This window comes from Leptosomus discolor, chromosome Z (assembly GCF_034619465.1).
Source record: "Leptosomus discolor isolate bLepDis1 chromosome Z, bLepDis1.hap2, whole genome shotgun sequence".
Classification (NCBI taxonomy): Eukaryota; Metazoa; Chordata; class Aves; order Leptosomiformes; family Leptosomidae; genus Leptosomus; species Leptosomus discolor.
The window spans coordinates 42612740-42627430 of NC_141419.1; the positions used below are offsets into that span (position 1 = coordinate 42612740).

At 35.0% G+C, this 14691-nt stretch overlaps 1 protein-coding gene across 1 annotated transcript in view; it reads right to left on the reverse strand.

Annotated features, from left to right (window-relative positions):
- Nucleotides 1-14691, reverse strand: part of CNTNAP4 (contactin associated protein family member 4) — a 239362-nt gene that overhangs the window by 32314 nt on the left and 192357 nt on the right. Inside the window, exons 14-15 of the mRNA XM_086480489.1 lie at nt 10225-10381; nt 7226-7353 (exon numbers count right to left, since the gene is read on the reverse strand). Of these exons, the coding sequence (XP_086336615.1) occupies nt 7226-7353; nt 10225-10381 (285 nt within the window). The remainder of the gene's footprint in view (nt 1-7225; nt 7354-10224; nt 10382-14691) is intronic.

Sequence of the window (14691 nt, forward strand, 5' to 3'; positions counted from 1 at the left end):
TTACAGTATCTGGCTTACAGTCTCCTATTTATTTTTCTGGAACCTCCAAACAGCATGTAGTTAGGAAATCAATAATATTAAGCATTTTATCTAAGTAGTAAGACTGCAGTCTTCCTATGAAGAAAAAAGAAGATCCTGTTTGTTATAAATAAAAAAAAAGCAACATATTTATATTGCAAAAATTACTTTAGTTTTTGGCATATATCAACTAGTCTTACCAACTTGAAACTGTAAAGTCAAAAAGCAACAATTGAGAACAAGACAGATAAATCAGCTATTTTGCAAAGATAACTCTCAAAACGATTGTGCAATTGCAAATTGCAGGCAGAGAAAATAAAGATCTTATGTTGCTGAATAATGTTTTCTGTAGATATTTTTTTTGACTAGCTCTCCCTCTCCCCTAAACAAAATTAATCTCTAATGGACATGACACATAAAATACTACCCATCTCTTACAGAACAACATAGCTAAGGCACACTGCTATTAATCTGGAGGTGCTAGTTGTGTTCTCAAAGGAGCTGTAGTCTTTGTGAGGATGACATTTAATGTGCCTTCCATCTTTTGCATATTCTCCCTCTTAGAAGGATTTTGTGAAACACTTAAAAGGTACGGAGAGACCTGCCAGACAAGAGTGCTCTTCTCTTTAACAGCCAGATTCTGGTCTCTGGTACATTGGCAATATCTTTGAATTTCACTGGAATGTCACTGTGATCAGATTACAAGTGCACAGCAGTAATGTAGAAGATTAATACTGTAGAAAGCATGCTTATTGTAAACTCTAGATCCTATTAGTCTGTCTGATCTACACCACTGGGTTATCTGATCTTAGTTAAACTACCAGTAGTTGATCAGGACTTTGCCTGCTGTCTTTGTTCTGCTCCTCCCTATCTGTCCTCTTAAACTGAACTTTAAATTATGTGATCATCTATTATTTGTACCCTAATGGTTTTGTTTGTTTCTTTGTTTGTCTTGTTTGTGTTTGGTATTGTTGGTTGGGTTTTTTTTGTGTGAGTATGGGAGTGGGGGTTGCTTCACTTTGTTCCTGTGCAAAACCAAGCAGGAAAATCATCACTACCTATTACAGGTTTTAGTTAAATCTAGTTCTTTCCATATTTGCCCAATATTTCTGTGAGTTTTGCTACATGCAAAAAATTCCCTTCATCCAGCACAGCAAAGAGGAGGCCAAAATTACTAAGAAGTGTGCAAATTGCTTCTCCTAAAGCTATCCTCCTAATGTTATGAGATCTGACCAGCTGGCAACTCTTTGTCTCTGAGATTTTGTGAAGTTCAGCTGCCCTGTCTGTATCACTACTTTCAGCTCAGTTACCCGGCCATGTATTATAAGTTTCATAGATTAATAGACCAGAAGGGAAAACTGCCATCACCTAGTTAGACCTCTGATATGCCACAGATGATACAAATTCCCTGAAACAATCCTTGTTTGAAAAAGAAAATTTATTCTAGGAAAAATATTCAATTGATTCAATTAAAATTGTCCATTTATGGGCAATTCACAAATGCTTTTACTGTCAATTTATATATATATTTATATATTCACACACACTCATCCCATTGGCCTAACTTCAAATCCTGACCACTGGATCTTTTTCTGATTTTCTCTCCTGCTTTCAAGAACATTATTAGAAAGTTCTTACTCTATGAAACTCCATTTAAGTTGATCATATCATCTCAGATTTTGTTTGAGTTAAGAAAAGAGACTAAGCTTAAGAGGCTTTTACTAAAAAAATGCATCTCTTGAGTTTAAGGCAATCCTTTAACCTTATGTGCTTTTTATATAGTGTAAAACTGTAGTCTTGAAAACAAGATAGACTTGTATTAAACTACTTGATTATGTAGGAAGCAGTAAAAAGTATCAAAATAATGTTGATTAGACCGAGGTTAGGACAAAAATAAATTAATATTGCAAAGCTAAATAAGAGGAAGAAGCGAACACTCAGTATATAAATACTTCTGTTATTAACAGTAAAAGTCGTGTCCTGATTTTTCAGGCTACGGCAGATGGGTGAAACAGATTTTTTTTTTTGGCTGAACTTAGAAATTTACTGTGCTCTTTTAATGAACGTATCACATATGATTAGTTAATAGAGTTGGTCTCTAAAATTATTGTATCCAAAGCTCACACAAGGTGGGTTTTTTTTTGTTTAAATGTCAAACCAGGGACTTATATTGAATGAATGATCTGCTTGCATTTACCTGTTCATACTATCATTTTGCAATTGAATGGGTCCGTTTCCTTTTTTTTTTATTCAACCAAATATGCAACACTCCATCACTAGACTCCAAGTATCTCACCTCACCAGTACTGCCTTATCAGTACTGAAGTCCCTCAAAAGGGTGGCCAAATTTACTCTATATAAACTAGTGCTGATTGATAAATTTTCTTTGCATTGTACTAACCTTATATTAAGTTTTGTTGAATTAAGATCTATATAATCAATTTTATTTGGGGGCCAAGAGTGAGTCTGATATTAACAGATTATAATTACCCATTTATTACACATAATTTTGTCACATTAGGTTTCTTATAACTATTGGAATTTCGTAGTAATAAGTATTTCCAGTCAGTTCTAGCAAGGAATACAAAACAAAACAAAACCAACCTCGAATGGTGTGGTTTTTTAAGTCTACCCATACTGGCTGACTCTATTAGAATTTAATCAACATCTGGCTTTTTCCTGAATAATGACAAAAATAATGGAGATGCCTTTTTCTCTTTTATGAAAATCAGAGTATTTCTATCTATTAATAGCCCAAAGGTTTCTTTTGTCCTCATATGCTTCAAAATCTTTCCTGTTAACCTATTCAGTTGATATAGGTTAATTTGAATTTTAACTTCCACTATATTTAGATATTTTCAACCTGATACCAGCAGTGCTGGCATACAATTTCTTAAATATATTGTACAGCAAAAAAAGAATATAGAAATGAACCAGAAATATATTTTAAAGGTGACAGGAACACGTGAGTGCCACTAATATATACACAGCTGAGTGTCACCAAATCCTATGGCCTAATTTCTCTAAATGGACTTATTCCTCCAGAACATAATTACTTTCATTGCACTTCGGCACCTTAGACATATAGATAGCTAACTCTATCACAAATGCTGAGAGAGATCATTAATGTCTGAATGCAACTTTATACACAAAAAGAACTATATTGGTATTCCTTTTGCTACTATTTTTCTTATATTGTTTCCTGTTTTGTTCTAGCAAATACAGTTTGATTTTCTATAAATAACACACTTCATTGAAACAGACAATCCATAAAACTTAACATAAAGAAACCAACTACAGTAATGCAATGTTACATAAAAGAGGGAAAACAAAAAATGTGCAACGAATAGTCAATTTCTGCTGGACTGCAGTTGAGTTGTGATATGTGACTTCTTAGAAGGACCTAGTGAAGTAACTCTAACTTGGAAACTTAGTCAAGGGAGTGCATGGTTTATGACAATTCAATTCAATGAACAATTTATGGGTCTACTTTATTTTTCTGTGGGCATAAATAATTATTTTTATCTCTAAGTAGATGCCCTAAAATTAATAGATTATTGACACAAGAAGAATTTATCATCTTTTGGTTTTGAATCATTTAGCGACGTACTAAGTGTGTCACAAATACAAGCAAACATTCTCCTGCACGTTTTTATATGGTATGCCAATGAGCTATTCTGAAGAACTTATGTCTATCAGAAAGAACAAAAAACATGCTTAATAAAATGATATCCCTTACAAAGTAGAATGGTATAATTTGGTTTTAGAGAGTGAGAGAAGTGTAAATAAGCAATAATCTCTCTGAAGAGTACTCAAATCACATTTGTGAAACCAAGAATATCTATTTTTCCTTGTTTGACAGCCCTTCTGAGAAACAAGTGTTTGTTACTAGAACTTTTTTGTGTTCTCCACCTATCCAAAGGTGCAGAAGAAAATAAATGTCATTAAAAGTGCATTTAATTAGACCCTCACAGGAGTCTGCAACATCAGATTAGGAGAGTCTTAACAGTGGTCTGCTTACTTTCTGCAATTTCAAAGTGCTACTAATATGTTATTGCTGATCTTACAAGAGAGTTTAGACTTACTTCATCAGTTTTGTCTAGTGTGAATTTTAACATGTGTAACTCAGAAACTACTACAACACATGGCTTTTTACATTTTCTGGAAAATGGAATTAAAAAAAATATTTTCATTATAAACCCCACTGCTGATACATAAAGACCATTGCAAAAAATTCCAGTAAGTCATACACTCAATCATTTCCAGAATAATGATTAAAATAATAGAATAGAGTAGAATGTATATTGTAATATATATAATTATGTTGTCTATAAGAAAAGATAATATAATTTAATACAATATTAAAAATTCTATATATCATGTATTATATATTATATATCCTATATTATATATTATTATTGCATAAATATATAGAATAATATAGTATGATAATGGTATAATATAGGTAATATATATGATACACGATATAAAATTTATGGTAGAGAATTTATAACATATTACATGATACTTCGTACTTATATATTTTAGTACATATTTCCATACAACTAATACGTTATTCCACACCTTGCACTTTGTTTTTACATCAAAATTCTATGATTTTACATTAATTTTTCCTTCAGAAATTCTGTATTGTTTTCTCAAATTTTATTTCCTACCTGCCTAAAAGCATGGCTTCTCTTACTGTCTTTGTCTTTCTGATGTAAATGGCTGAGAAAAATTGCATTATTACTGGTCTTATTAAACAATGAAAGCAAATATTCCTTTTCAAGGTTTTTGCTGTATTATTACCATTAATGGTTATATTTGGAAAGGTCTTTTCACTGAGATTATTTAAGTCCCCAATTGCTTCTTTCTAAGTCAAACATTACAAAAATATTTATTTGACATTCATACTCACTTCTCATGTTTGCCCTCATGATATTTTAGAGTCCTTTCATCTAGAAATACTGTGATCATTTAGCATCATTTTGCAGCAATTCAATCACTCAGACTAAGAAAACAGCAAATAAAGACACGGAGGTCAATGGGTGTTGGAGTTGTCTTTGTTTTAATGATTCACCCTGGGAAGATAGTTGGCTTCCATGTTTTAAGATCTGTGATAATTGGGGTCAGGTTATGCAATTAGTAGTAGCTGGGAACTTGGCAAGTAGTGAAATTGAAATTCTCCCCACTTATTAGTAATGCACAAGCTGTAAATACTTCTGTTTCACTGCTGTCATTGTCCTTGGTTTCAATGTGCCTGGTTTCGTTGTCCCTGGACACAACTGAGGCCTGCTGCCTCATAAGCTGTATAAGCATGGCCAGTCAACTAAGGGAGGTGGTTATGCCGCTCTACTCAACACTTGTAAGACAAAATCTACATACTGCCTCCAATTTTAGGCCCTCCAGTACAGGAAAAAATATTGATAAAAGAAGCAAGTATTGGGGAGGCCACAGGTATGTTCAAGCCTAGAGCACTTTTCTTGATGCTTATCAGGGCTGGTTCAGCCTGGAGGAGGGACAGCTTTGTGGGGGACCTGGCAGTGGCCCCCGAAACCTAAGGGGAAATCATCAAGAAGATGGAGCCAGGCTTTTTGCATTGGTGGAAGTGTGAATGTCAAATACAATGGGTATAATTTGAAACAACAGAGTTTCAGGGTTGATCTAAGTAAAAAGAAATTCTCAATGAGGACAGCCAAGCAGAGGAGGCAGGGTGCCCAGGGAAGCAGTGTGGGCTCCATCCTTGGGGGCTTCAAGCTCCAGTTTGACAAAGCCCTCAGAGAACTGGTCTAACCTCATGGCTGATCCTGCTGCAAGCAGGAGACCTTCTTAGGTCCTTTCTACTCTGAATTATCCCATAATTCTATACCATAACTGCATGATTTAACAGCTCTTTGATAGGTAAGAAAAATGATCATCTCACAATTGATGTCAAACAAGTGAAAAGGAAGCACCCAACAGAGTTTCTTTTCATATAAATTTTCATAAGAATATTAGCACGTACTGCTGTAACACACATCCGATAAAAAATCTTCCAGGCATAATTATCCTTACAAGTCATACAAATGAAAGCAGAGATGACATAAAAATAAATACATGTTCATTTATATTTATTTATCAACACAAGTCTCCTGAGTGAGCCTAAAAGTATAGATCAGTACTTCTTTACCAGCATTCATATCCTCTTATTCATAAAGGCTGAATAAATTTGAAAAACAAACACAACATCATATGATGAAGGAAGAAAATCACAAAATGAATAAAAATATTAATTTGTAATTATGCCAAAAAATAGTCAAGTTCAAGGGGTAGCATTTGATTAAAGAAATTAAGCTTATTAAATATTTTAATCCCTTACTCAACTGTAGACAAAATCCCGCCCATTCAGTGATTCAGTTGAGATCTTTAGGATGATCTATAGCATTACTTCTCCTGACTGTTGATTACAAAGAGCAGCAGCCATACAATTTTGTGCAATAGTTTACTGTTAAACATAAACTAAATCTGGTTTATTTGTCAATGAAGATAGAAATTAATGAAATCAGAAGTGTCATCACAAATCTTCAATAAGATCTCAGTTTTACTCCAGTTGTCCCATTACCTTTAAATGATTTGTTCACACGTGATATTTTTCTGGTTACTACATACATCTTCAGGATGTACAAGCTTTATGTTTTGAACTACCGTATAACATTCTAAATTTAAAATTCTTAGTGGATTTGAAATTTTGCACATAGTTGTTGCATATACTGGATAAATCTCCCATAGTATAGTTTTCCCAATTGCACAAATACTCAGAGGAGTTAATATGCATAAGGTTTGGTGATGGAGGCATGCATATCTAGTGATGGCTATTTTTTTCGCAAGATATCGTAACCAGTTATGAATTATGCTTCATTTAATGCTTTATTCATAACTTTATTCAAATTGCATAAAAATACTGCATTTTGTACTCAGGTTATCTGTTGGAAAACTATACTAACTGTTTCTGTCTTCACTATTGATGTGTATCATCAAAAAAAAATCTTTACAATTCTACCCTGTGTTGCACTGGACCATGGCATTTTGTCTTTTTCCTTTCTAATTACTAAAAGAACCAGATGAAATTTTTAAAAAGTGTATCTCATGCTGTTTAGCAAGCAATATTTAAAATTTATTACAGTCAAAAACCATTGCTGCTTAGCAAAACTCTGCAGTAGTTACTTACTGTCACCACGGCAAAGCAAAGGCCCCAGTTTGTAAGCTGCTTCAGAATTTGGTCTGGCAGTATCTGTGATCACAATTTCAGTTACTGGTAGATGCTCCTTGTAGGAAAGGAATCCTGTATCATTAGTCCTGAAAAGGTAAAATGAAAGCCACACGTCTCCTAAATGTTTCTGATAAACATTTCATTATTATTGAGACATTTCTGGGGAAAAGGAAAGAATTAAATTCTAAAATCCCATGGAAATATTCAAACACTCAGGACCACTCTGGAAAATTCAATCTATCAACTCAATCCATTTATAGGTGAATTTTCCCTTTAACAGGAGAAGCAAATAGCTCAGAGACAACAGTATGAACTCAGAGAGGGAAGGCAATCTGGAACTCACACTGCACAGAGATTAAACATGAGACACACATCTCAGGAAGCAAGCCACGTTTCTCTGCGAATGTGGTTGGGCTTAACAACCCCCTCTCTCAGTACAACATGCACTGGGACTGAGACAACTGGAAGAGAGTCTATCTTTGTGCTGAATTAAATTAGTGATATTTTTTCTCCCCTGACCTCTCCCTTTACTAACATCACCATCTTTTCCCTATATACCATTTCTTTTATCTTTCTTGGAGCACAGTGAACAAAAATAGGGGGATTTTGGCTTGGTTTGGTTTTGGGTTGGGTTTGGGTTTTTTTGGGGGTGTTTTTTGTTTGGGTTTTTTTTTTCAGGAAACTGTTTTTCTTAAGGGAGGAATGCCAAGCATTTTAAAAAAACGTTACTTTTTGGTGAGGTGAGCTATTGCAGATTTCTAATTTAGAACTGAAAAAATCTTCAAAACACTGAAAGTGTATGCTTCAGTAAAACTATGCTGCAAACAAAGGGAAACTGTATAGAAACTAGCTCACCTCTTCTGCAGAAAAGATTTGCATTTTTGTAGAACTTTAGGAATAGATTTTTTTTAAAGAAAAAATCTTTTTTATTTTAGACTTTTAGAGACTTAAGCATTTTGATTCGTCAAACAAGGAATTTTAGGACTAAATTTATGTCCAATCTATGAAATAAGATAGATTTCACTATGAAAATAAGATATCAAACCCATATTTTCAAAAGTGCACTGTGTGGTACTCTCTTTTTCTGTGCTCAAAAAGTGTCTCAAACAAGCACAGCTTCCACCTACTTTTTCCACCCTATGAACAGCATTGAGTTAACTGATTCAAACCACTAGTCTCTAGGGAACAAAATGTGATATTAAAGACAACTACCAAAATAAGCGTAAACATAGCGTCCATAAAATTTGGGTTACTGGGATAAGTCTCCACTTAAAATGAAAATTAACATGTCAAAAGCGGATACACAAAGAAATATAAAACAAGAATAATTATATTTTCAGTGTAATACAGTTATGAACTTATGCAATTTACTCAAAGTGGTTATAGTGAAGAGATTCCTCCTCTTTTTTTATTTACAAGTATGTTGCCATTATAAATTAACCTATGTATGTGAGCATGGATTAAATGAATTACAAAACTAAGCAAGAATCTCTACACATACTAGCAAGTACTCAAAATCCTGTCTCAAAATGCATTCCTCTTTTAACATTTATTTTGCTGTTGAGAATCAAAAATTGTTTCTATTTTTGTATAGTGCAATAATAGGGAAATTCCTAGTGTTCTGTGTATTTGTTTAAGCTTTTTATTGGAATGAGCAGAGCAGATATCACTTCTGTGAGTTTTACTGCAGATGCAAATTCTTTCCCTACAGAAACTTTGGAAGCTTGTGAAGAATTGTCCTTTGACTAACCCTTTGTTGTATTTTAATTTCTGTGTCTGCTGAGTTCCCTGCTCATGATGAGAGAATAAGCATTTTCCAGCCAATTTCACTAGTTGTTCCTTTAAAGGAAGGGTGGATATGTACCTTGAGGAACAAATAATGTATTGCTTCATTTTGTACACGTGAAGGTGTTCCTAAGTACCTTCCTTACAGAAACACAGAATGTTAGGGGTTGGAAGAGACCTCTGGAGATCATCTAGTCCAACCCCTCTGCTAAAGCATTTTCACCTACAGCAGGTTACACAGGATCACATACAGGAGGGTTTTTGAATATCTCTAGAGAAAAAGACTCCGCAACCTTTCTGGGCAGCCTGTTCCTGTTTACTTTTTTCTGTTTAAAAAAAAAAAAAAAAAAAAGAAGTTGGTACATATATTAATATGCATATATTAACCTACTCACTGAATGGGATTTATGTCAGTTAAATATGCTTTACAAGTTTAAATGCTTAAAAGTTTCTTCAGAAGAAAACTTTAATTTGAAAAGTCTCTGTCTGCTTTATAAAGTCCTATATTGCACTGGAGCTATTGTTGAGAAAGTTCTATCTTTTAAGCGAAAAGTCAGGTTCAGGTTTGATGTTGTAACAGGAACTCATCTCTTTCGATACTTATTTGAATGGGATCATACATAACATCAGAGAATTTCAAGTACAAGTGAAAAATCTACATTTTAGAAATCCTGCAGTCCCCTTAGAATAAAATTTCATACGAGTGCTTCGTATTTTAATCCAATTTTAATTATCTAAGTTGTAGATGGCAAAAAAAAAGGTGATGTCTAAAGTGTAGTTAAAAATTGTTTTAAAAATTAACTGACTTTTTTTCAGAACCTTTTATTTGAGCTTTAATTACTTTCAGCATTGTAAAACTAATAACTGAAGTTGTACTAAAGACCAGAGCTAATGTCTTAATGTATAACATGCAACATACTACAAAAATAGAAAATATATATAAAAAATTAAAATGCTTCCCAGAATTCAGAGTGAAAGAATTAGCAATAACACTTAATGTATAAAGTAATAATTTTGTGAGAAAATGTGTTCCATGTCAAAGAAGCAGGTGACACTATAGTAATTTAAATTTACAACACCCTTGGTGTTCTAAATGTGCTAAGGCCTGTATATTTTCTTTTTATTTATTTTCCAGGAAAAAGTATTGGGAATAAGCAACAGTAAAAAGTCACCATTCATCTCTGTCCGCATCACAGTTGCAGTAATGCTGGGAATCAATGCAGCTCCCCTCTAATCCACACGCACATTTTTGTACAGAAGGCAAGGAACCTCCCCAGTAAGTCTGTGTTTCATTGGTTCTTCCAATCCACCAGCTCAGTGGCATCCCATCTAAAAGGCAGGTTAGAGAAAATCAGTGCTCAGTCCTGTCTCCTATTTCTCCCAGTGTTTCTCATCCAAACAAGTTTCCAAAAGGTTAAGTAGAGAAAAAATAACCATCAAATCTAAGAATTTAAACAACAATAGAAAAAAAAATATTACTGCATTTACTGGATAAATAATTATTCATTTTAATACTTCATTATCAGGTGCTGAATGTTTGTCACAGGTTTTTGCTTCCATTAGTGGAAAAGGGAACTCACAGTCCCCAGCTCAGCCATCCATGATATTAGAATCATTTATCTTAAGTAGCCCATTTATATATATTTAATTTTAAAATGGTCCATGAAAAAGGAGATACCATTTTCCTAAAAATCAAGCTAGTTTATATTCCCAAGTAAAGATCAATTTCAGATCACGGAACTACCAGTAATAGAATAAGAACTGTTACAAAAAGCTACGCAGACGTGGTCTTATCCTGCTACCAAGAGTACTACAGAGTACTACTACTCATACCTGTGACAAACATTAAGCATTTGAATAGCGGTGTTAATCAGAAATGCCCAAAGACAGCTGTTAGGTCACAGGGAAAAGATTCAGAATTTATATACTCAGAGACAGCAGAAATCATGTTAATGGCACTCCCATAGGCAAGTTGATGTATCTGGTGAGCAGGTTTCCCAGGACTATTATATCTCTGCGTGGTGCATCCAGTCAGCATTGTTTGTAGCAAAATGATAAAAGTGGATATTTCCTCAGTGTTACAGTACTGCAGATTAAGCTTAAAGAGCTGCCAAGCAAGGACAGCAATAGAATATATATACAGAACAGGTAATAGCTAAAAGATATGAAGCATAAAGATAAATCAACTCAAATGAGAAGGAAGAAGGGTGATAGATGCAATGCATGAAAGACAAGTTATAAGAAGAAATCAAGTACTGTTAAATTATACATTTTCTTATAGATGCACTTTTTGCTGTTGTTGGAACTTCCTAGTTTTCAGCAGCAGGCCCCATGAAGAAGCTGGTATTTATCCTAGTCTTAACTTTACTTACAACTGCCACTGCTTATTAAACCTCACTGTTAGATAAGCCCTGTTATGCTGACAGTCTCTCAGATCATAAACATACTGACTGTATTCATTACCATGCAACTGTCAGCACAGCAGGCCAAAAAACAGTGCGAGCAGTTTCTAGAAAAGTCAGACTTGCATAATGGCATCAATGTACAATATCAGTGTTTGTTTTTGCAAGCCATCACAGGAAGAAGAAAACCTAGAAACAGTTTATAAATAATTTATCAGACAACACTTTAAAAAGCTTCCAACAACTAAGACTGTAAAAAGCAGAATATTTCTGCTGTTTCAACAGCATGTCTTAGCTTTATATTGTAGCCATGAATTAATATTTCCAGACTTTTGCTAGGGATGTTGGGGTATGCTTAAAAGCTGGTCTCAGTTATTTGTTCATACAGCAGGGTGAAAAGAGACTATTTACTGAAATGCTGCAAGTTCACACTGATTAGCCCAGATTGTTATCCCTGCTTTGGCAGAGAATATTGCCTAAGAAAAATAAATTTACTAATTAAAATGGCTACAGATTTCTTCATAATGATCACATAAATGTATTAACAGGTGACTTCTTTAATGACATCGTTTGCAGATGCTATCCAGGCTGATTAAATATAAGGTAGGCATAAATACATTCAGTTAAGAATTACTACTTGGACTGCATGTTCCAAAAAATATTTCATATGACCATCATCAAATTTTGTACTTGCTGGACATACCTGGTGGAGATTATAGATAGCAGAAGTGGAAGAGATTAAATTGTGCAGGAAATTTAATAATGTACCTATTGGCATTTCAAATCCTGATATTTTGTTGTGCTCACAATAAATGAAGCTGAACAAACTTGTTTTAGTAAAATGTTATATGAATTTTTTGTTTAAATGTCAGGTGTGCTTCAGTTGTGTGCTATGTGTGATTGATCGCTTTTTGTTTGTTGCAATTCTGACTATAAAATCATTCAAAGAAACATGCATAAAAAACTGCGAGAAAATACATAAAGCTGATCTTAAATGGGAAAACTTGATGAAAACTATCTTTGGATGCTGAATAGATGAAATAACAACTAAATCAGCAAGTCCAAAATTTCAGATTAGATCACTTTAAATTTCCCTTAAATTTTTATAGCATTTGTATTCTGAATAGAATTCTTATTTTGATCTCTGATCTCTTCTAAATAGGCTAAGCATCCTATAAAATTTAATTACAATTCACACTTACAATTGCAACATCCTTAAAAAGTTTCTAATGAAACATCTAGTTTGTGGTACTGTGTCACACTGAGACATTAGAAGTTAGGATGCATACCTGCTAGAGCAGGCTGGAAATGACATTTTTCACACAAAAACAGGTGAGAAATTTCCAAAGGTCTCAAAAACATAGAACCAGAATTTTTGGTAACAGTTTTAAATCTGGAATTACTACACTTCAGAGAGAACAAATAATATGTTCTGTCTTCTTTCCCTGCTTTTCAATGGAAAGATATGTCTTGAAGAAAAAAAGACATGAAAACAAGACAGGATCTCTAATTCCTGGTTTTTTCCCTAGCTGTCTGATACCCAGGAGGTAAAAGAAAGAAGTATTTCATGGAGTGGCACCTTAACATTTTCAAAAGATACTAGAATGTTCCCTTTCCATGATATCAGCAAGTTCTAAATTTATATATATAGAAATAAAAAGATAATACATTGGAGGATATATGGAAAACTTGTAGGCTCATAGACAAAAGCCCAGGGCTTACATTTTGTTGTGTTCAAAGACTAAAAATATTTACCAGACTAAAAATATTTTAGCTTATATTCACAATCCACTAACTGCTGTCAAGTTTACACACATCCCAGTTTTAACGAGGGCTTATCTGGGCATTGCCGGTTTTGCTTAACAGTAGAATGCTTGACTGCTTCTAAGACTGTACAGGTATCTTTGAGAAAACAGTACTGATGTGGTTAATTCTCTAAATAGCTCTGCATTACGGTGCTGTGCTCAGCTAGATATCTGGTCTACACAATTTAAAAGGGATTCAGTCAGGTCTTCTTTAGCTACAGCCACTACAGTGATCACTGTGTGAATATAACCCTAATATTCCACGAATTTTCAAATATGTTGGATGCCTATATGCACCAAGACTTTGGAAGGAGTAGTTGATACTGCAGAGGGTCATGCTGCTATCCAGAGGGAATTTGGCAGGCTCAAGACAATGCGCTGACAGGAATCTCACGAAATTCAGCAAGGGGAATTGCAAAGACCTGCACCTGGGAAGAAACAGTCACAGGCAGCCATATATGCCAGGGGCCACCCAGCTGGAAAGTAATTTGATAGAAGAGGGCTTGGGCGTCCTGCTGAACACAAGGTTGAACATGAGCCTGCAACATACCCTTGAAACAAAGAAGGCTGCTCTTATCCTGGGCTGCATTAGATTAAGGTGTTGCCAGTAGGCTGAGGTTCTTCACCTCCATTCAGCACAGGTGAGGCCACACCTGGAGAATTTTGTTCAATTCTGGGCTCTCCATTACAAAAGTAAGATGGAAATACTGTAGAGAGTCCAAAGAGTATAAAAAATACTTTTTGTGGGTAAAAAACTGTCTGGACGGTCAACACAGAGAGTTGTGGTGAATGGAGTTCAATCCAGCTGATGGCTAGTGACAAGCGGTGCTCCCCAGGGCTCAGTATTGGGTCCAGCCTTGTTGAATGTCTTTACCAATGATCTGGATGAGAGGATTGAGTGCTCCCTCAGTAAGTTTGCAGATGACACAAAATTGGGTGGGAGTGTTGATCTGCTTGAGGGTAGGAAGGCTCTGCAAAGGGATCTGGACAGGCTGGATCGATGGTCTGAGACCAACGCTATGAGGTTTAACAAGGCCAAGTGCTGGGTCCTGCACTTGGGTCACAACAACCACATGCAGCGCTACAGGCTTGGGGATGAGCAGATGGAAAGCTGCCTGGTGGAAAAGGATCTGGGTGTGCTGGTCGACAGCTGGACGAACATGAACCGGCAGTCTGCCCAGGTGGCCAAGAAGGCCAACAGCAGAAAGAAGTGTGGTCAGCAGGAGTAGGGAAGTGATCATGCCTCTCTACTCGGCACTGGAGGGGCTGCACCTCAAATAAAAGTACCTGAAAGGACATTGTAGTGAGGTGATGTTGGTCTCTTCTCCCAAGTAACTAACAACAGGACAAGAGGACATGGCCTCAAGTTGCAGCAGGGAAGGTCTAGATTAGACATTAGGAAAAAATTCTTTACTGAAAGAGTGGTCAAAAA